Raw genomic sequence first — 23,870 nt, forward strand, 5'->3', positions numbered from 1 at the left:
AACTTTTCCGATTTCTATTCCACCAAAACGAAACAGTTTACTATCAATAAAACAGTTCTTCCTTTTTCATACCAAAACTTGGAACTAAACTTCAGGAGCTTTGAAACATTTGTGCGTCACTGAAGCAGGACACAAACCCATAGTTATGGTAAAAAGCACCCTCTTTCAGTTCGAGGGTTTTACAAATCAGGGCATAATAAGATGACCTGGTTTTTAACAGGTTCTAGATTTATTTTAATATAATGTCCAGTGGAAAAAAAAATGCCTTACTGTACTGTATTAGGCAAACACAAAAAGTAGGAAAGGTAAGCAGTGTTTGAAAAACTAAGTACACCGTTGTGAAAAAAAGCAGCACATAGCAACTGTAAAGCACAGTGGTGGAGGGCTTATAATCTGGGCTACATGTGCAGCCAAAGGAATTGGACTCCTTGCAGTCATTGAGTTAACCATGAACTCCTTCAACAGACTATAGGATTAAAGGCCATTTATCCCACTGCTGAAGCTTGGCCCAAACAGAAGGACGGTCTCAAACACAGCAGCAACAATATGGCTAAAAACGAAAGGAAACAAGTTCTTGCAACAGCAGCATAAATGTGGGCCTGCAAACCTCAATGAACCGAAGAAATACTGGAAAGGAGAGTGGGCCAAAGTCCTCTAACTCAACGTGAGAGGCTGATAAAGTCAGAGTAAATGTGTTAGGTATTGCTGCTATAGGAGCTATTAGAATGTAGAGTGTACTTTTCCCATGACTGTTAGGACAGGAACAGAAACTCCACTTTCCATCTGACAAGACTGCAAGATTTACATCATAATGTCCCTTGCATAGCTTAGTCCTCATCTCAATTCTTTCCGAGGTGGCGATTTATTTGCTGTTTCATTTTGAGTATCAGTCAGTCAGTCATTTTCTACCGCTCATTCCATAGTGGGTTGTATAGTGGGAGGCTGGTGCCTATCTCCAGCAGTCTACGGGCGAGAGGCGGGGTACACCCTGGACAGACATTTTGAGGATCATTTTAGTTAATTAGGTTCCCAGTTAGTTCTTCGTTTTATACATTTTTTAATTACTATATTTTTAGTTTTCAAATCAAAACACATTTTAATTTTACACATCATTGTTGTAGGTCCTTTAATTTATTAAAATGTGCAATATTTCGTAGAAAACCACAGGTTTGTTTAGTGGTAGCTTGTGCATTTAAAAAAAAAAAAAAAAAAAGTCCAAAAAGTTATATTTCTGTGTTCTTACTCCACAGAATATTATTCCCAAAATCTTGGGAGATTACCAAGATGTTATTTGTTTTTGTATGTTTTTTTTGACATGCCTTTGTGATCCTTTTTGTCAGCAGTGGTTTTTGCCTGTGATGTCTTCAATGGATGCCATTTTTGCCCAGTCTCATGTTGTTGAACCAATTAATGGCTTAAATTAGGCAAGTGAGGTCTGCAGAGCTCTAGATGTTTTTTTCTGGGTTCCTTTGTGATCTCTGGGTGTGACCTCTGCTCCCGGAGAAATTTTGGTAGGCCATCCACTCTGGGGAAGGTTCATCACAGCCCATATTTTCTGCTTGTGGATAATGACTCTCAATGTGGTTCACTGGAGCCCATTAACCCTAGAAATGGCTTTTCAAGCCTTTCAGGATTAATAGAGGTCAGTGGCTTTATTTCTCATCTTTTCTTGATCTGTGCATGATGTGACTTCATACTGTCAGACAGATTCTATGTTAAGTGGTTACTTGATTATATAGATCGGTTAGTAATCAGATCTGGGTGTGGTTAGTGAAGCCCAACTTGGCTTATAAAAAGGTGGGTAATCAGTTAATTCATGATTTAACAAGATTACCTTTTCCCAAAGGGCAATGTAAGCTGGGCTAGGTTTACTTATTTAATAGATTAAATTCTCATTGGAAACTGTTTTTTGTCTTTACTAAAGTTATTTTTGTCCAATATTAAGATTTACTTGATAAGAAACATGCATGTTTTACAAGAAAGCTATGTGATTGGTCCTTTCGTTGATTAGACTGGGAAAACCTTGATGATCTACCCAACACAGCACAGGTCCCCCAGTTTCCGGAGCTTCTGGGGGAGGAGTCGTCATGAAGTCTAAACAGCCAATCTGAGTTGAAAACATGCCATGTCAGACTTGATGACCCAAAAAACCCACCTCATGACTAAAGCGGTTGACTTTTTCAAGATTTCAAACATGATCATTGCAGATATGCAACAAAACAAGTTCATGTTAAAGGTTAAACACAATATTTAAAGATGGGACTTAAAAACAATAGCTGAAATCATAAATATAAGAATAATTTGAAGATTGTGGGATGCCATCACTGTGGGATTAGAGGTTGTTTTGGGTAAATCTCAAAGTACATTTGGACATTTTGAAGGGGCCTTGGAGGAAAACAGTTCTTGTATCTGAAAGGTGAAATCTTTATTTTCTACATACTACAGCAAATACATGTGCTAGATAACACAGTCAGCAAAACAGGGCTTCATGATCAGTATAATTAGAAAAGTGTATTTTATTGATAGGGTTAGAGTAGCATGGGATTTGACATAATAAATTGGAAAAATGTGGTGGAAAAAAAATTACAAAATAAAATCTACATCAAAAGGTCATCTTCATTGGAAAGATGCAGTGATTTGAAGAATATCCAGCATGGAAAAAATATGCAATTTCTACAACCATTTACATACAAGAAGATAAACCTGAATGATATTTACAGAAAAACAGATTACAGTATTTACAAAGCCAGGAATGGAAGCAAACCGAAGCTCTGAAGAGCCTTACTTATTACAAAGAAATAAAATAATAATAATAATATTGCAGAAAATTTGTGAAAAGTGAAGATAAAGCATAGAATTATTTTCGCAAAGTCACTTAACAGTGCCTTGAAATTGTCCTCTAACAAAGATCAGCCACCCCTCCCTACAGATTACAGTCACTCAAAACTATTCAACTCCATTAGCTTTTCCACCCGTCATATTTCTGCAATAATCACAATGCATTTTAGAGGGAAGTCCAAAACAGCACAAGCTTGTGTGCAAAAAAAAAAAAAAAAAGGGGAAATGTTTAATGTTCTCTTTCATAAACATGCTTAGAGTCACAACTCAGTGCCAATAAAGAAATTCTCACAGGCCGGTTAAGGTTTGTTGAAACAATCAAGAGCAAATCGCTGTACAATTATTAACACACATTCATGATTAAGGCAAAACAAAGGGAAGGATGGCCTTGTGAAGGTCATTTTATAAGGAGTCTATAATCAGTAATACAATCAAAGAGACAGTAGGAGGAATTGGGGGAGGATGCAGTCCTAAAAACACCAATTAGCGTGGAGGCCTGTCCGAGACATGCCACCGCCAAACATCAAATTTCTTTCATAAGTCTCAAAACGTAGCTTCGATTCAACCCTGAGGAAACAGCGGACTGCATACTTACATACTAGAATCTAACGGGCTGACGAAGGTAACCTTTTTACCCTCTAAACATCCAAAGAAAAAAGAAAAAGATGTAGCAATAATGAATTTTAACAATATTTATTTTTAAAGAAGATAATATTGAATTCTAAAGCACCACTAAGGTGGTAATGGAAAGAAAAAGGTTTGTGGTTGTTTAAGTTGTTTAAGTTTTTTCTACAAAGGACGTGTCAGTGCTGGAGACAGATCAGACGTGTTAACTCTGAATGCTCAGGTCAATAAAAGGTTAAGTTCCCCCCCTTAGCATCACCAAACTGAAGTGTTGTTTAAACATATTTGTCTGTGGTTATTCTCTGTGTGTAAAACCAGATTAGATGTTATTCACCTGTTTTTTAAAGTTAAGATGACTTCCACTGGCATCCTAAGAACAAAAATACTAAACAAATGTGGAACTCAGGAAAGAGGACGAAGCAGCAGTAATCAGATACGATCCAAAAACCCAGTCTGATGTCTTGTTTTACCCTTTGATACCACAGTTTGCCTAAATACCTTGTTCCACAGTCACATCCTGAGCTAACAACAGGGTGAACTCTTCCAGGAGTAAAAACTACTATCAAAGCAAAAAAGTTAAGAAGACTGCAGAGGTCTATCTCTAATCTCCCGAGTCCTCATCAGGAAGCGAGGGGTGGTCTGTCCCCATTCAGGTCCTCTTACGTTCACAGGCTGCAGGGTGTGGCAGTGGAATTGGGGGTGTTAGGTGCGGGGGGGTCATTGGAGCATGAGCTGCTTGAGGTTGTCATGGAGGATGGTGTCCTTGACGTCCCGGAACACCAGCCTGATGTTCTCCGTGTTGATGGCCGTGGTGAAGTGGTGGTACAGGGGCTTCAGCATGGCGTCACGCCTCTTGGCCCGGAAGCACTCCACCATGAAGGCCTGGATGTCCGACAGGCTGTGCTCCGGCCCGGTGTACTCAGGAAAGTAGTCTTTGAGCGGGACGAGTTTCACCTTCTCTTCTAGCAGGTCCATCTTGTTCAGGAAGAGGATGATTGAGACATTGACGAAGACGCGGTTGTTAACGATGGTCTCGAAGATGTTGAGCGACTCTCTCAGTCGGTTGGTCTGCCTGTCCTCCATCAGCACCTGGAAGGCATTAATAGAGAGTTAAGGTACTAGTACTACCAACTACTGTTAGTACTACAATAGTACTTAAGGTAGGATTAGACAAGAAATACATTTTCTAAAACGTGCAGTCTATGTCGGAGTGCCAGTAAGCTTTAATCTTAAGCCGTTCCATTTTAGCTCTGGCTATGTGTTTAGGGCTGTTGTCCTAGTGGACAGAGAACCTCCTAGTCTCATGTCTTCAGCTTTTCTTCCCTTGTATGTAGCTGCATGCATCAACGCTGACCAGCGTCCCCACTGCATGATGGTGCCACCACCATGTATCACTGTGGGGATCGTGAGTTTATAGTGATATTTAGCATAGGTTTCCCACATGAAACATTTAGAATGTAGGGCAAAGGTTTCAATGTTGGTCTCCTCTAACAGAACACCTTCTGTTTCGTGTTTGCTTTGTCCACTATATGTCTGGTGACAACCTGGTCCTTCAGCAATTACGTTCTTGCAAGTCCCTCCAGAATTACCCGGGGTCTCTGTTCACTACTTCTTTGATTAATGGTCCCCCTGCCTGGGCTGTCAGTTTAGATGGAGCACCATATCTTTACAGTAGTGATGCCTTTAAATCTATCACAATTATAACAATTATCTATTGTCAAATAAGGGTACTTTACTACAAGAGTAACACGTTATTTGTGCAACTGTGCTGGTACAAAGTACACTATATTTGCTTTCAGTCATTCTTCCATATGTAAACAGCATTAATTGATGATCTTGCAGAACAAACATTGAAAAAAAAAAAAAAAGGTCTAAACAGCAAACCTCACAACCCCAGTCATAGCCACAGTGGTTTTGGGTGTGAAACTCCAGTCCTAAAGGGCCAAATTCCTGCATCTTTTAGATTTGTCCCTAGTCCAACACACCTGGGTCCAATGGCTAAATTGTCTCCTCAGCAGGTAGTGAAATTAAGCAATTATTAACTAGTTATACTGTTTATTTACATTAACAGTATAAAGAGAGAACCTTATATTTTTTCATTGACATCAAATCAAACTAAAGCTCAACTGCTTTGTCAGTTATTTAGATTATGTTCTGCTACACGTCAGATTAATTAGCTGCTGAACCACTTTGTTTTTCTTCTTTTATTTCCTCAGCAGTTTGAATATCAGAGTTCCTATGCAGTACTGAAAACTATAAAAAATCGTACTATTTGCATTTCATACTTTCAAAAGCTGTTTAATTTCTAGCTAGAAAATGTAGAAAGGAACAACGGTACTGCTTCCAAACTGGTTTCAAAGTCTCTAAAACATAAAAATCTGAATTTTTATTCATAAATGTCTTAAAAATGCCATGTTCTTTTCTCATTGTGCATAAAAACAAGACAATGTGTTTTTTGTCATGGGGTTCATACTGCAGAAAATGTAATGCAAATTATATATATCAGGCACTTTTAAAGACAAGGAATGCCTTATGTACACACAAAGATTCATTATTATTAGAGTTAAGACATTTCTTTAATAATTATTACTTGTTAGGTTCAGATGTAGGTTACGGTTCGTTATTTCGGCCATATTGCGCTAATAAAAGCACCCATAAAGTCCTTAAATAAACACTGTGAATTAGATTATGCATGACTGTTTACATGCACCCTGCTGGATCCTGATTTTGGAAACCTGGATTAGAGCTTCTAGTCCTGGGTTTTGGAGATCTGAAAAAATTCTGATAGAAATCATGATAGTTTGGGACATAAATGTCTTTGCATAGACATCATAGTAGCTGAGCTTTTAAGAATTTAGACAAAAAAGTCCAGTCATGATCAGAAACCTGAACACTTGACTGAGCCTGTAAAGGATAATGGCATATGTTTTATGTTTCTCATGTCAAGTGTTTATAAAAAAATAAAAACTGCATGAAAACTCTGTCCATCTGCTTCACTCCGAATGAAAACTGCCACGTCAGCACAGTTGGATTTCACACTTCATATTGTATATTTAAATAAATAATTTGCATTTTACAGCGTGAAATAAGTATAGTTGCCCTGTTTGCGTGTTTCGGGTCATTGTCAGGTTGGAAGACCTATACTTGATCCATCTTCAATGCTATTACTGAGGGAAGGAGGTTGTTGCCCAACATCTCCCAGTCTGAGGGAGATTAACAGTCATCTTGAGTTTCTTCTATTTTGTAAGAATTGCAGCAACAGTAGTTGCCTTCTCACCAAGCTACGTATTGTTCTGTAGCTCATCCCAGCCTTGTGAAGCTTTATAATTTTCTCCCTGGTGCCCGTGGACGGCTCATTGGTCTCTCGCACGATGGAGAGGTTGGAGTCTGACGGATTGAGTGTGTGAACAGGTGTGTTTTATGCCCCTTTTCCACTGGCTCAATTTGGCCTGGCTCCACTCGGCTCGCTTTGTAAGTGTTTCCGTTATTGTTTTTTCCGTACCGGTACCTACTTTTTTGGTCCCTGCTCCTGTGCAGGTCCGACCGGGCTGAGTTGGGACTACATGTGACGTGAACAGACTGCTGTTCACCGATTGACCATTGGACGAAGAGAAATGAGATGGTGTTCGCTGAGGTAGTCCAGGGAAGAGTTAATAAAACTCATGAGTGACTAAAACAATATTAAGGACCGCAATGGCCGGAGCGGGTGAAACCGAAATATTATTTTTCTATTTACAAATAATAAACCATGCCAAGAAAATAAACACATCTGAATTACACGCAGGTGGGGCGCTATATTTAATAATATCCTAAATCAGCCAATAACACATAAAAACATTTCCCCTTAAACACACAAAACAACAGCGTGTTTGGTTTGGATATTTATTGGTCCTTAAACAAAGCAGGAGGAGGGAGCAGGCAGAGAGCAGTTTCCCATTTTCAGACTGCCTTCATCGGATCAAACGGGAGGACGATCCCGCTGACTCCGCTGACTCCGTGGATCGCTTTAATGTCCTTGTCCTCCTTATTGCCATGGCTGAGACAAAAACTTCCTCATGAAGCCCAAAATAGGAAATGCTTCAGTCAAACTTTGGAGAATTACCAGACCAGACAGCGGCGTTTCTCCTCTCTAGTTCTCCTGCCACACCCACCTCACATCAGAACCCCTGAGCCTTATTTTATAAGTTCTGGCTAGGCTGTGGTCCAATTAGCCCAGTGGATCATTTTATAGATGAAAACATATACAAAACATTTTCTTAAAGATGAACTTATGTCTGGTTCACATGGCAGCATTTTTATGCCGATTTTTGACCTGATCTTCCCTCATGATGGCTCTTAAGATATTCTTGATATATTCCTGCTGTGTGTGTTGTTAAAAATTATTTAGTCTGCTCGAAAGGACGTCGGGACCGCTCCGACCTCAAATCAGGGATATTCAACATGTTGGATCGTCTTGCCCCGATATCCTACCATGTGGTGTGTTCCCCAGGGACAAAAGAGCACGCAGCCTGTCGAATGTGACATTTAGCCAATCGGAAAGCGAAGCCACACACTGTAGGACCAAACCTGTTGGTAGGTGATAAAATTATTAAAGCAATTATTTAAATATCATACATCGTGATTTTCTGGATTTCTTTTTTAGATTCGGTCTCACACAGTCGAAATGTACCTAGGAAGAAAATTACAGATCTCTCCTTTCTTCGTAAGTGTATCGATAGAAGTCCACTGTATGTGCCCAACACGGCCTTCACGGAACAGCTGAGTTTATATTGAGATTAAATCATACAGGTGGACTATTTGCCACTTGACTTCTTAGGGCGTTAGGGTCACGCTGGATTTTAGTTAGTGGTATCAGAGTAAATGGGATTGAATCAAAAGGCAAGCTAAACTTTTCAGATCTTTAGGTGTCGAAATAATTTAAAAGCCACGTATGACTTTCCTTTCATTGAACTGCTTTGAGTTGGTCTATTACATAAAATCCAGACGAAATACACTGAACTTCATGTTTGTAATCTGAGAAAATGTGGGAAAGACTAAAACATTCCCAAATCTGCTCCATCTTATCAGCCTATCACAGAAATGTGTGCTTGCTTCTGTACAACAGAGCCTGTTTTCCACTTTACCTGGTCGTATTCAGAGGAAGACACGAGGAAGAGAATGGAGGTGACAGAGTCAAAACACTCGAACCAGCGTCTCCGCTCTGACCGCTGCCCCCCGACATCCACCATCTTGAAGGGAACGTTCTTGATCTCAAAGTCATACTCGTGGATGCCCTTGGTGGGCTTACGAGCCAGCAGGATGTCCTGTTGACTGGGAATATAATCCTGCAGAAACAAAAGCCCAGATCCACGTCAAACAAAACATAATATTCAAAGCTGAATTTCTGGGTGAGATACTGTGTTTGTAGGTAAAGAAAAACATCCTGAAGCTCACCGACAATTTGTGTGGAAACACTAATCCTAGAATCATGACATCCAAGTTTTTACTGAAAACAAGATTTTAGGTAATCTATCGTTCAAAGCAAGTCTGAGGCTGTGGTTCCGGGTACTGCTTTCTCCCGGGTTAGCTCTTGTTTGGGCAACGCTTTGTCCAAACCAGTCTCTAATTTGATGCAGTGGATCAGTCAGGAAAAAATAAATGATAAAAGGTATATTGAATGATTTGATGAATGATTTTTAGCTTCTGATGGGGATAAAAAAAAGTTGATTCCGAAAACAATGAATGTTCCTCTACCTAACAAATCCCAAGTCCCACTTTAACTTGATTAAGTTGACTAATATTCGTCTCAGCTAGAATTAAGTCTAAAAAAAACAGCATAAACTCTAAGAATCCAATGAAGAGAAACAGAAAATATAGGCTGTTTTTACATGCAGTTCTGATGAGGTTTGTACCCACTCAGAAGCATCAATTTCATGTTAATTTGCATCATTTACTGAAGTATTTGAAACTTTTACAAGGTAAAATAATTATAAAACTAACAAGAATTGGATGCACAAGTTTGAATGTATGGTGGATTTGATCTGATCCATAAAGGGTCAAAATTATACGTACAGACTAGGGGTGTAACGGTACACAAAAATCACAGTTCAATACGCTCCAATTAAGAAAAATAAATAAAAATGTAATTTCAGTCAGAAGTAAATGAATAATCTCTTTTTCATTTCTGAAATCAATTTGATTCTATTATGTTCTGAAATAGTGGAACGTTTAGAACTGACTCCAGATTATGTTGGATTTGTTAAATAAATCAAGTAGTATATTAAAAAAACAACAATAAATCCACTTGAAAATGGTCAAGGTTGACATTTAGAAATGTTTGAATAAGCTTTGTCCCATATTTGGGAATAATACACATTTAAATCACATTAGAGTTGCTCTGATATTTCAACAATGTAGTGTCCCAGCTGTATCTGAACACAGCATACGCAGCTGTCGGGAAAATCCCCTCTCATCATCGGACATTCCTCTGAATTTTACATATGTATGGCGTGTGGGCTGATTGGATGCTATAGGTAGCCATTTGGATGTCAGCTGATCCCATTAATTGTGATGTTTACATTCGACTTGAAGTGGTTTCAGTTGAGTGCAGAGCAATCTACGTGCCTCACTGCAGTTAAAAAACGCTGAGATGAAGCTTTGGTCCACTGTAGCTGCATGATGAACCTTAATGCTCCCAAATAGCAGAGTTATTGACAGCTGAGAGTCCTCTCGGTTTTGCTTTGCTGTCACTTTTTAAAGTTGCACAGCAGAACATCACATTATGCCAGATAAACATTCTGTATGTGTTCAGGTATAAAACAAGGCTGTATTTTGGTACATGTTCATACATGTTCTAATATAGCCCTGACAGGACTATTTTAGATTTTAAATATACAACCCCACTAGTATTTGGGTTCTTGTCCCCCCACATGCTTTTGAAGCAACCAACAAGCATCTGCTGTATTGCTGGCTGGATATTTGACCAATCATTTGATCAAAAACAGTACAGCTCATCAAAATATTTGCTTGAATGGACCCACCTTTTAACCACAGTCCATACATTTTAATAAGGTTAAGACAGACTAGGGTAAAAAACTGTCAAGCATGGCAGTGGTGGCATCATGCTAGGGATTTGCCGCCAGTGGTACTGGAGCATTGCACAAGGTGGGTGGACTAATAACGGAGGACTACCTTTAAATTTTGCACCATCATCCCAAACAAACAGTTCAATGGCTTGGCCACTTGGTCACAACTGGTTGTTCAAACACGACACTAAGAACACATATCAAAAACGAGCTTGGAATGGAAACAGGAGGCTAACATTAAGATTCTGGTATGGCCTCTACCTAATGCTTGTAGAAATGATCGTGAACATGGTCCGTGTCAGGAAACTAACCAATTTAAATGATCTTTCCCAACCCTGACAAGAATATTCAGCTAGAACTAGGTCAGAAGCTTGTAGATGGCTACCAAAGTGAAACTTGGTAAGGGACATTTATTCCAACGTTAGCGGAGATGTAAGTGTTTGAGCCTGTTAGTATGATGTTAGAATTCAACAATTAATTCAAACCAACCACTTGTTTTCTTGACCTTCTCTCAACATAAGTCGGCATGGTATTAATATAACCAAAACAGTTCAGTACACAGAACGAATGCATTGATTTAGATTGAGCTAAACAGGGTTAGCATCAGGAGTGGAGCTGAAGCGTTCTCAGGCAGTTCTCAGAGCGCCTGACAGTCAAAGCAGAGCGTGTAGCCCAGCAGACACAGATGATAACTGGGATGTATTAAACAAAAATTAAACAAAAAGGAGTTTCATAAATTTCCATTTGTCTAAAGCCAAACCAAGCTTGTCATGTACACTAACCCCTTTCCGGCACGGTGTGATATTACACAACGTGTTAGGCCCAGTGGTAAAACCAGTGGGTGGCAAAGGGCAACATGTGACATTTGCACACTCCACACACTAAGCAGCTGCAGAACCTTTTAGTCAATGAGTGTACATTGGCATCACAGGATATGAATCACGGGCCCGTGCTATTGCTGCAATTAAAACTTTACCTTCTTTAATTTTGTGCGCAGAAAGGTATACAAGTATCTAAAATACAGCCACAGTGAGAAAATGTGAATTACGTGGTTGTATTTCTTGTATGTGGTTTGGACTCAGCTGTGTCAAATCTTATGGTCTAATGTAGATCAGTGCAACATCACAAATACAGGTCCTTCTCAAAATATTAGCATATTGTGATAAAGTTCATTATTTTCTATAATGTAATGATGAAAATTTAACATTCATATATTTTAGATTCATTGCACACTAACTGAAATATTTCAGGTCTTTTATTGTCTTAATACGGATGATTTTGGCATACAGCTCATGAAAACCCAAAATTCCTATCTCACAAAATTAGCATATCATTAAAAGGGTCTCTAAACTAGCTATGAACCTAATCATCTGAATCAACGAGTTAACTCTAAACACCTGCAAAAGATTCCTGAGGCCTTTAAAACTCCCAGCCTGGTTCTTCACTCAAAACCCCAATCATGGGTAAGACTGCCGACCTGACTGCTGTCCAGAAGGCCACTATTGACACCCTCAAGCAAGAGGGTAAGACACAGAAAGAAATTTCTGAACGAATAGGCTGTTCCCAGAGTGCTGTATCAAGGCACCTCAGTGGGAAGTCTGTGAGAAGGAAAAAGTGTGGCAGAAAACGCTGCACAACGAGAAGAGGTGACCGGACCCTGAGGAAGATTGTGGAGAAGGGCCGATTCCAGACCTTGGGGGACCTGCGGAAGCAGTGGACTGAGTCTGGAGTAGAAACATCCAGAGCCACCGTGCACAGGCGTGTGCAGGAAATGGGCTACAGGTGCCGCATTCCCCAGGTCAAGCCACTTTTGAACCAGAAACAGCAGCAGAAGCGCCTGACCTGGGCTAAAGAGAAGCAGCACTGGACTGTTGCTCAGTGGTCCAAAGTACTTTTTTCGGATGAAAGCAAATTCTGCATGTCATTCGGAAATCAAGGTGCCAGAGTCTGGAGGAAGACTGGGGAGAAGGAAATGCCAAAATGCCAGAAGTCCAGTGTCAAGTACCCACAGTCAGTGATGGTCTGGGGTACCGTGTCAGCTGCTGGTGTTGGTCCACTGTGTTTTATCAAGGCCAGGGTCAATGCAGCTAGCTATCAGGAGATTTTGGAGCACTTCATGCTTCCATCTGCTGAAAAGCTTTATGGAGATGAAGATTTCATTTTTCAACACGACCTGGCACCTGCTCACAGTGCCAAAACCACTGGTAAATGGTTTACTGACCATGGTATCACTGTGCTCAATTGGCCTGCCAACTCTCCTGACCTGAACCCCATAGAGAATCTGTGGGATATTGTGAAGAGAACGTTGAGAGACTCAAGACCCAACACTCTGGATGAGCTAAATGTCGCTATCGAAGCATCCTGGGCCTCCATAAGACCTCAGCAGTGCCACAGGCTGATTGCCTCCATGCCACGCCGCATTGAAGCAGTCATTTCTGCCAAAGGATTCCCGACCAAGTATTGAGTGCATAACTGTACATGATTATTTGAAGGTTGACGCTTTTTGTCTTAAAAACACTTTTCTTTTATTGGTCGGATGAAATATGCTAATTTTGTGAGATAGGAATTTTGGGTTTTCATGAGCTGTATGCCAAAATCATCCATATTAAGACAATAAAAGACCTGAAATATTTCAGTTAGTGTGCAATGAATCTAAAATATATGAATGTTAAATTTTCATCATTACATTATGGAAAATAATGAACTTTATCACAATATGGTCGAATTTATTGCACTTAGTGAATGCATTATACAAGACCTATCATACATTGTCTACATCTCAGGGAATATTTTTAATATTTTCTGACAATTTTGATCTTAAGCTTGTTTAAAGAACAAGAATTAATTGACCTCTTGCATGTACCTAACCAACAGTATTAAAGGGAAAGTTTTCTAACTCAACTGTGGTTGTTTTGGGGAAAATGTTAAATCTTCTTGAGCCACACTAGATGAAAATAAATGCTAGAAGAAATAATGATCACCTGCACTGTTGTATTGCTCTTGCATCCTATACTGCTCTACTTTTACTCTCACTCACTTAAAACTGTGCACATATATTTATATTATATTGTAGATATGTTTATACTGTTTAATTTGTACTGTATTGCACCGACTACGCCAAAACAAATTCCTTGTATGTCCAAAAACGTACTTGGTAATAAAGCTTTTCTGATTCTGATAAGTGAAGGGAGCTAAAATATTCCATGGAAGGCACTTAACGTGAATGGGATTGAATTTTTTTATTCTTTTTAAGACTTTTTGTCTCTGCACTAGTGGCCTTTATTGACAGTAACCAGGCAGGAAATGGGCAGAGTGAGAAGAGGTGAGGAGATGCAGCAAAGGTCTCAAGGTTGTGGTGTCATAACTACAAGCTTCAACAGATTTTTTGGGTTCCTGAAAGCTCAACCTCTACCCCACTCTAACTTTAGCTCCATCCATGTTCCATTCAGCTCTGACCCACAGCATGAGGCTTCCACCACCATGTTTCACAGTGGGAATGATGTGTTCGAGGTGATGTGCAGTGTTGGCTTTCTTTTCAGAACCTTCTGCTGTCCGGACATGTTGCATTTCTAACTATAACATGCACACGTCTGATCATAAGTATAAGTGCAGGCAGGAAAAAACTTACCGACTTGGAGAGCTTATCCAGATTATCCAAGAAATACTTCACAGACTCACCCTGCGACAGGAGAGAGGAGGAATTTCTGTTAACTCCACATCATTCAGGACTTTTTAGATCATTTCATCCTAAACAAATATATCTGCATTAATCTTTACATTCATTAGAAGTCTTTCTTGAAGTGGAGGCATCACTTCATCCGCCACACACACACACACACGCACGCACGCACACACACACACACACACACAGGAAATCTGTTTGTTTTTTCTCTAAACTGCATGTCCGCCTCAGAGCCGAGCTGAAGCAGGATGCAAATAATCGGGTGCTGAAGCAGACACGTGATTGTAAGCGTTGTCTTTGAAGTGCAGAGAAGTGTGGCTGGGTTTCTCTGTATGTAGGAGTTTTTTTTCTTTCCTCGAGTCACTTCTGACGCTGCTTTTGTGCAGTTAGTGCAAGTCCAGACATGGGGCTGCCAGGGCTGAGAAGCATTCCTTTACCCGAGTGCATAGGGGAGTATGTGTGTGCGCGGATGAGTGCATCATGGATACATGTCGGGGTTTTGCCGAGCACTGGCCAAAAACTTTGAAACATTCGGATGCCATCTGTCTACTTTAGCTCCACCTTAAGATTGGCATATTTAGCATGCAATTTGCATGAACTGCAACACTGTTGTTATAAAATTCAAATTGAGCCAGATGTAGTGATTGGGCGGTATTTGTGTGTGTACTGACAGTGTGTGCCAATCATTTACCCCTTCTTTGTAAGCTTATGTCCACATTTTTTGATCTTTGAGAAGAAGAATAAAAAAAAAAAAAAAAAAAAGAAAAAAAAAAAGAAAAAAACTAGCCTGACCTGAAAAACCTGTGAGTGTATGAGAGGGGATGTGTGTACGCACGGGTAGAATTACACAAGGGAGGAGCAGGATGGTGTGCTACTACACTAAAACCAGAAAGAAGGGGAAATAAAAAGAGGCTACCTTCCTCCATGTGAAGCCAAATTTAAATTCTGGCTTTGGGTGAGTGAAGAAGCTCAAATCTGAGGGAGATCGGTGGTTTTGAAATTGTCAAAAAATCTGTCTCAATAAAAAACAGGAAGGGAAACCAGAGGGGCAATGACTCTGAAGCGCATTATGAGTCATGATGGCGCCTGCAGAAAAAGCAAAACTGAAAGACAATATGCAACCACGTCAGTTTTGTGGTATATTATTGATCAACTTAAATTGCTTTTTCCAACTTCCCAACCACAACTGTTGGGAGCCTGTGCGGCAGAAAGCGAAGGAGACAACTGGTTTTGTGTCAGTTTTTAATGAGAATTACAAACCAACCTCAAGGTACGTGTGATTTGGGATTCAAATACTTAAACAGTCCAAAACAGGATAAGCTTCACTTGTAACCTTTTGTCATCTCTCCCATGACCCCTTTGAAAGACTTTCAGTAACTTAGTGCACTAAAATGGGAGCAAATCTGAATGTTTGCAATGATTTTGCAAAGCTCTGACATGCAGATTTGTACAAACTCAGTTTTTACGTTAAAAACCAATAACAAGTAAAATCCTCCGGGTGTCTAGAAGCTTCCTACACCTTTTGTCCTTCCTCTGACTTCACCTTTAAAAAGAGCTAGGCAGTAACTAATTACACACCGAAGCATCTTGCTTTCAGTGCAAGCTAGCAGTTCTCATGGTGCGTTCACTGACCAGAAAAACAATCAGATTTTCAGGTTACATCGATTGATCGAGTGTAAAACGATTCCACTGTTCCAATTTATTTGGCGCATCTCCATCTAGTATACCTCGAGATGAGCATCTACAAAACAATCTAAAGTTCTGTGGTCAAAAGAGTGTTAACATACTGTCTCTCAGTATAGTAGTCAACCTGCAGAGGATGGTGAGGGGAGCTGAACAGGTGTTTTTAGTGGTCAGTTGTAGAGTTTCTGCTGGAACAGGACTCTAAGCATCATCAGAGTGTTCACACCCTGTCTGTGAACCTTCTGAACTGCTGCCAACAGGCAAACAGTACCGCAGCATTAAAAGCAGAACCACCAGACTACTACAGCTTCCTGCTTCGAGTTGTTAAGGTTCTTAAACACTGATCCTTTCAATGATCCCAAAGAAACTATTTCACATTTTGCTGTAAATTTACAATAAAATGGGAATAAATTAGTTTGATTTGATATTGAACTAAAACTAAGATTTCATGTTGTGCCACAACTGGTCGATAGGGCCGCACGATTTTAGGAAAACATGTTGTTGCAGGGATATATGGCCGTACTTCCTGATGTCCTAATCCATTTTTTTGAGCTTTAGCATCTTTGTCGCCGAGACCTATTGTGGGTATTGGACATTGAAAGCGTAACCCAGGAGCCAAACACTTTTATTAAGCAGGTTTTTCAATGCATGAAATCTGAAATATTAACATGGACCAAACGATGATCCTTTGCGATTCCTCATATACTACGATGGACCACTGATATTCCAAATATCGTGCAGCTCTGTAGGTCGTGTTCACCACTAATTTTGCTGATAATTAAGATGGTTATTTTTGATAAAACTGCTTAGTAATATGTGGCAAAATAAAAATCCAGAAGGAAATGTTATGCATGTTATGTTTGGACAGAACAGCCCCAAAAAGTCCCAAAGGGGGGTTTCTACCAAACAGGTTCCATGCTAACCTGGTGCTGGAGCTTGATTAGCACCAGTTCTTCACCAGAATCAACTCTGGCACCCGAAAACCAGCTTTGGAGGAAAGAAACACTTTCGGGCTCATGGAGACCGACAGCTGCTGAAAATGCTGGGAGCTCCATGCTTAAAACTTCAATTTACATCAAAAACAATAAAAACACGAAGCTTAAACATCATTAAAAAGTCAGATTAACATTGGATTGAGCTCCACTTCTCGGATCTTACTCTTCAATTTTTTGAACAGTACACGATGTGCACATTATAACGTCCGATGTTGACTTTCATTGTGCTTCTGCGACATTAATGAGTTGTTTGGAATAAATCAATGAAACTGCACCAGTCAAATGTGGTCTAAATCTGCCTGAATATAGAGTGGTTTAAATGAACGCACCGTTCGACACGCACTGTTCAGTCACATAAACCCAATAACCACGGAGTTATTGGGTTTATGTGAGTGATTATCTTGCGTATGATTTGGCCTTGTTTAACTGCATTCTGTCTTGTTTAGAGACATGTTGAGTATTTCCCTTTTTTGTGTATTAGCAATCAGGACAAAAACATGATCTGGTGATTACCAGGTTCTTAAATTATTTACCTATTTAAGTAAACCTTAGTGTTACAAAAATGCTTATTTGCAGCACCTTGTTTTTTTCCATTCATTATGTTGCAGATGTATTGCTGTGTCTGGGATAAGTGACTTGAGCAGCAAAGCTGTAAGAATTAGACACAGTCTTCAATTTGACTCCAGAATACTTTGTTAAAGGCGGAGTTCATAGTAGCGACTAACGACTGCAAGGTGCCAAGGTCCCTGTGGCTGCAAAACAAGCCCAAATCATCGCCCCTCCACCACCGTGCTCGACAGTTAACACGAGGGTTTGTGCTGCAATGCTCAGTGTCATTTCCTCCGAACACGGTGCTGCGCAAAATGTTCAAACATCCCTAGTTTTGGTCTCATCTGTCCAGATGTCTTCTCGCTAATTTAGACGCCAATTTGCAAACCTAAGTCGTGCAACTATTTTCTTTTTAGAGAAAATTGTTTCTTACTCTTTATCCCCTCTAAAAAGCCACACGTGTTTAGTTGCTAGCCAGGGTTTAAGAACCTCAGACGAGGCTCTTGGATTTTTGCAGTTTCTCTGAGCATTCATCGGGGAATCTGCTGGGATGTGCAATCCTGGGAAAAATGGTGGCCACCTTAAAAGTTTACACTTGTGAATAATCTTTCTCTCTGTAGATAAATAAACTTCAAATAGTTTGACATTTTTAACCAATCCCAAGTTGCTTCTCTGATTTAACTGCTGATGTCTGTCAACATTGTGTTAACACGTACCCGTCTGGTCCAGACAGCAAAATGCCTAAAAACGTCTGCTTATATAGGTGGTCACATCGATGATGATTAGTTCATTTTACTGCAGCATGACCGGATATTTAAATAAGTACGAAAAAAGGTATTACAATGTGACTAAGCTGTAATATTTTCAGGATTTTTGGAAGTCGGTTGTACCCTTTGTCAAATTTAAGGACGTCAAAAAAAAAAAAAAAAGTCTAAAAAAATACTTTCATGGTTTTATACTAATGAGCTGAAATTAGGAGCTTTAAGCCCAGAACACGTGTACTGAATGTCCAGGTGTGTCCTTGTGCCTATGTTACGTGAGGAGTGTGACATTCTTAGTGTTTGTGTGTAAATAATGCTGAGTAGGAGAGTCTGGGCTCTGTTGGTAAGCATAAAGCTGTTTAAAACCACAGAGCAGATCAACATTCCTCCTCTGATCAACACTTATTCCCCCTCCTGCCTTCAGGGAAAAAAAAAAAAAAAACAACAAAAAAAAACTATCCCTTCCAGAACTAAATCCCACTGTGAACAGTCCAGACTTGTGCAACTCAGAACGTTTTACTCATTACTGAAAGCAACTTGGAGAAGTGCGTCTCTTGCACTGTCCTCAGTTGGGGGCCCCTGCTTTGACTCAAACATTTCTCACATGACATCTCATGAAATCACACATAGAGCGGCAGAAAAATGAGCGATTTTTAGAGCGGCAGCAGATTGTAAAAGTCCCATCGCACAAAAGCAGTGGAAGGTCCCACTGGCGGGGGAGCCGCGTGAGCAGGGCCTCGACCACAGCTGCCGCTCTGTGGGAAACGTCACAGTTTGAGAAATGTGCTTCAGATATAAGGAGCAGGGAGAGGTGTAAACAGGAAGCTGACTGAATCACATGTCTGACCGCTTAACAGAAGGCAGAATATACAAAAACTAAGCTCAATATGCAGGGAAGCAGAAAAGGAGGATGAATTAAAAGTCACTTTCACTTTCTCTTTTCACTGCCATTTTCTAGCTGCATTCAGCTCTTGAAGATTTACAAGAAAAAAAAAAAGTCCAACTCAAACCACCTTTAAACTCATCTTAGATCAGCTGATACAGAACAGTGCTCTGCAGCATAACAGATCGGTTATCATTGTTAGCCGTCGGAATGAGAAAACCAAAAAAAGGTCTCTGTTATCTGCCTTTCAGTCGAGTCAAACCTACCAGCTGAAACTCCCGGCGCCGGTCGTATGCATTCTGAATGCCCGAGTCCGCCCACAGGTCTTTGATGGCAGAGAAGTACATCATGAACTCCGTCTTCGCCAGCTGCCCGTTTGCCATCTTGGCCGACCGGGTGTCGAAGGACATCACCATGTCGCCGTGCTGCTGGTTCTTCGGATCGCCCCATGGGATGTGCAGCTTCTCCCGGGCGTCCACCAGCACACGGATACCTGGATGGGAAGGAAAGGGAAATCAGGATGAGAGAAGGCGGGGCCAAATGTGACTGCAACAGTGTATTTATTACTATTATTATTGTTATTACTAGTTATACTAGTATTGGTAATAACAATAATAGTAGTAATAAATACACTGAAAATATTACAGCTTAGTCACATTGTAATACCTTTTTTCGTACTTATTTAAATATCCGGTCATGCTGCAGTAAAATGAACTAATCATCATCAATGTGACCACCTATATAAGCAGACGTTTTTAGGCATTTTGTTGTCTGGACCAGACGGGTACGTGTAATAGTACTAGTTATACTAGTATTGGTAATATTATCACTCTTATTATTATTGAGATGACAAAAGTAAGCAACGTGTCCTTCTTAGTCTAGCATGTCACGACCGGGGCTGAAGTTGTTCTGGTAGTTGGTAGCGCTGTTGCCTTGCAGCAAGAAGGTCCTGGGTTCGGATCCCAGTCTGGGGTCTTTCTGCACTGAGTTTTCAACTTCTCCAGGTGCATGTGTGGGTTCTCTGGGTACTCAGACTTCTTCCCACAGTCCAAAAAAACATGACTTTTACATTATTGGTCTCTCTAATGTGACCTTAGGTGTGAGTCTGTGCGTGCGTGAAAACGTGAGATTGGTATCGGCCAGAAAAAGCCAGATCGCATCTCTAGATTAATCTCTTGAATCCTTTGATCATAGTTGCTAAAATGTCCTTTTTATTTAGCTTTTAAGATGGTAAAAATGATCAGTTGAGGTGATTTAGGGTATCTGAACAGAGGGTCTGCTGGTCGCCACCCTTTGGAGGTTTTCCGGACCTGCTCCACTGGAAGGACACCCTGGGGCTAACCTGGAACACCTTCGAAGGACCTTTTATTCCTCCTGCTGCCCCAGGGATCTGCAGAGTGCTGCTGGGAAGAGGGATGTCTGGGTTTCCCTGTTGGACCTGTTACCCCAGCAACCCAGTATTGGTTAAGCAGAAAACAACTGATGGATGGAGGATTGTAAAAAACTCAAAGAAAATGATTTGTTCATCTGACAAATGTGTTAATGTATTATCTGTCATCAGATGATAAATAATTAAGTATTGATGAATAAACTGCACACACACACACACACATATATATATTTTCAGAGATGCACCAACCAACAAACATCTGGTTTTCTTTGAGGTCTGACCTGCTGATTCTTCTTTTGGCTGGTTCAATTTTATTTTATCCTTAGAGTTATGACACATAAAAGATAGGAAAAGATGGCAGGAGCTAGTGCTAGAGGCCCGTTCTTAACCGGTTCTATAAATTGAACCAGTTTGGTTTCCCCCAACCCGAGACCAAATTTGGAGCCACATTATTACGTCACTTTTAAACGTCTCATCCAGTGCGTGCGTGAAAGATTTAATGAGAAACTGATCTTCAAAAAGGGCAAATACATGTTTTTACTGCAGCGACCACTAAGTTTTAAATGCAGGGCAGACATATTGGATTTTGAGGTCGATTTCTGGTAATCTTTTTCAACCGCAACCTAAAAAAGTAAAAAAAAAAAAAAAAAAAGAATCTATTACTTCCTTTTATACCTCAACCAATCAATGATTAATTATGTTCTTACAGCACAAAACGCAGCACATGGAGCACTTTGTATCTACTAAGGTCATAGTTGTTATGAACCATTGATTTAAAGTAATTTTTCACTCCTCCTGTAGCTTTGGTCAGGAAATGTGGTTATATGACCCCAATAATCATCATTATTATTACTATTATATTATTATTACTTTCCACTATTCTGGGTCAATTTACACCTTCACCACTTCATACCCGTGAATTGTGGTTTCATCCATTTCATACCCATGTACTCCAACCAAGGGTGCCCAACTCCAGTCGTCGAGAAGCTACTGTCCTGACGTTTAGATCTCTTCTCCCACCTGGATCAAATGGCTGAATTCCCTCCTCAGCAAGTCACTCAGCTCTGCGGAGGCCTGGTGAAGAGCTATCCTTTTGATTCAGGTGTGTTTGAGAAGAAATGTATCTAAAAAGGTGCAGGATAATGATTTCCAGTTTTCATTAAGGTTTGACGTGCCCATCCATATTTTTAACTATTTCTAGGTTTTTTTTTTCCCTAAAGATTTTAATACATAAAAGAAAATTAAAGAAAGTGCTCTGGGCTCTTTAATGGAAAAAGTATAAAATTGTATAAATTGTGATTATTAAATACATGATTTCATGCAAAGAACCACCCTCTTCTACCCGAGATGCACCGATCAGGGTTTCTGATCGATACCAGTTTTAAATCCAATTTTGTTTTAAATATTTTGATAATTTCGTGCTCTTCAGGTAAAATAAAAAAAGTAAACAGCGGAATAGGTTTACAAGAAATTGTCACACTCTTTACATAGTAAGACACCAACAATCTGGAGCAATCAATGCATTTTTTATCTTGATTTTAAAAGGTATCTAAAACTTGAGCAAACACTAGAATGCAAAAATAATAGAAATATTTAAGTAAATTCGTAATTTTAACTAAAGATGCACCACTCACGCTTTCCCTGGACAATACCAATTTTTTTAACAAGAAAAAAATTCAAACCACATAATAGCCCTAAAGTAAAATGTCACTTTTAAACCAGTCCTCATAATAAGACAGTTAACATTTGCCAGATGGAAACCATCAACAGGAAACAACGGAGATTTAAAAGTTATTGAAAATTGGGGGGAAATGATATTAAGTTATATATTAAATTCAGGAAATATAACAAAACATAAAGTTCAAGTAAATTATTACCAGGCATATAGATGTAATTAATTAGTAACGATTAGTTAGTTTTCACTAGTGTTATTCAGGGAGTGGACACAAACAGGAACACCTTACAGATTAGAAAACTGCTGGGTTATCCTCCAATGAGCAACAAAACGTGGCCGTGGTAATCCGAACCTGCTAAATCGGTTACAACCGTGTTCAATCGGATGTTTAAACTTTATGTGCTCTAACGGGGAGTTAGGAAGGCTCATCTGAACAGAAACCGGGCTCACTGGGTGTGCCGACAGCAGATGTAGACTGTTTATGTGCGTCCTCTCAGCAGCCCCAGCGCCGCTCAACAGATGTGGAAACTTTCCCATCCGTTTTAAACGCCTTTCTGGGATTTTCAGCCCCAGTCGAGCGTCTTGTTTCCTCTCTCATAAAGTTACCCGTCGTAAAGCAAACCAGAGCCAGGTTACCTTTGATAACGTTGCTGTAAATCGTGCCTCTGAAGTCCTCTCGGGCTTGCTGGTCGAAGTCCTGGCCGTGGATGATCCGCATTTGTTTGAGGAAAGTCGACTTGCCGCTCTCGCCAGCGCCCAGCAGTAGGATCTTCACCAGCCGCTTCACCAACGTTTTCTCCCGGGACAGACATCTATCAATCTCCTTGGATTTTCGGATCTGTTCCGCCTCGCCATTGTTAAGCAGGCAGGCGGGCAAACAAACTTTTAACACGGACCTGGACGGCAGGAAATCCGCCATGTTCGCACTAACTTCATCGATGCTAATTTGATGCGCGTTCTCGCGAGGCGCGGGCACAGGACCAAGCCCCTTCCCTAAACTCAGGAAGTAACCGCTCCTGCTATCAATCAGAGAGTACGCTCCGTTTTGGCATCAAGCAAACGCAGCTTCACATTTAAAAGAACTGATATTATTTTCAAACATTTATAACGCGCAAAGGAATACTATATAAACAAAACAATGGACAAATTTAACCGTAAACCTTCAATAAATCCACGGTTTCAAATGATACAATATCACCCTCTGCTGGATCATTTTAGGAATTACGTCTTATGGTTTCCGTGTCAGACAATGCAGGATTCTGATTGGTTGATTTGGATATGTTGGATACGTTCAAGTACTATTGGATTTATGGACATTAGGAACATGGCCATAAATTAGACCTCGCAAGACCATCTTGGCGTTGCTGACATTTTGTGAGCAGCAGTTTTTATCGAAACAAATTGAAAAAGCTGTGCAAAACACTTGTATTTGAAAAAAATTTAAGACAAGCTGGGCGACTGTGGCCTGTTGTGATAATGTGAGGCCTTAAAAGCACATGGCTCTTATATATCATATTATTAGTAAATGACTATAACAGTTATATATATAACTTAATCCTACAAAGATACTTCTTTCACTAGTTATTAGACCATACTTTCGTCCCTTGTTGCTATCAAGCAGCGCCAAAACCCTTCGTATTATTATGATTGTCATTGTTATTATTAGATTTTTCTTTTAATATATATATTATTAACATTATTGTTCCTATTGTTCCACATAAAAGTT

The 23,870-nt window shown here is 40.0% G+C and overlaps 1 protein-coding gene across 1 annotated transcript; it reads right to left on the bottom strand.

Moving 5' to 3' along the window:
• Window positions 1-2,492: 2,492 nt before the first annotated feature.
• On the bottom strand, window positions 2,493-23,222 carry LOC124875331 (guanine nucleotide-binding protein subunit alpha-13-like). Its single transcript, XM_047377437.1, has 5 exons — window positions 22,781-23,222; window positions 19,346-19,572; window positions 14,155-14,205; window positions 8,586-8,786; window positions 2,493-4,551 (listed from the first exon to the last, which is right to left on the bottom strand). The coding sequence occupies exons 1-5, from the start codon at window positions 23,061-23,063 to the stop codon at window positions 4,180-4,182; spliced, it is 1,134 nt and encodes a 377-aa protein (XP_047233393.1). The 5' UTR covers window positions 23,064-23,222; the 3' UTR covers window positions 2,493-4,179.
• Window positions 23,223-23,870: the final 648 nt, after the last annotated feature.

The sequence above is a fragment of the Girardinichthys multiradiatus genome, chromosome 10 (assembly GCF_021462225.1).
Source record: "Girardinichthys multiradiatus isolate DD_20200921_A chromosome 10, DD_fGirMul_XY1, whole genome shotgun sequence".
In the NCBI taxonomy this organism is placed as follows: Eukaryota; Metazoa; Chordata; class Actinopteri; order Cyprinodontiformes; family Goodeidae; genus Girardinichthys; species Girardinichthys multiradiatus.

What these genes read in the sequence shown, in the direction of transcription:
- LOC124875331 (XM_047377437.1), bottom strand. Translation starts at nt 23,063, where the DNA reads ATGGCGGATTTCCTGCCGTCCAGGTCCGTGTTAAAAGTTTGTTTGCCC. An exon ending in TGGATAAGCTCTCCAAGTCG is followed by an intron (nt 8,787 to 14,154) that starts GTAAGTTTTTTC and finishes TTGTTTCTGCAG; the next exon opens with GATTATATTCCCAGTCAACA. An exon ending in CTTCCTCTGAATACGACCAG is followed by an intron (nt 4,552 to 8,585) that starts GTAAAGTGGAAA and finishes AATGCCTTCCAG; the next exon opens with GTGCTGATGGAGGACAGGCA.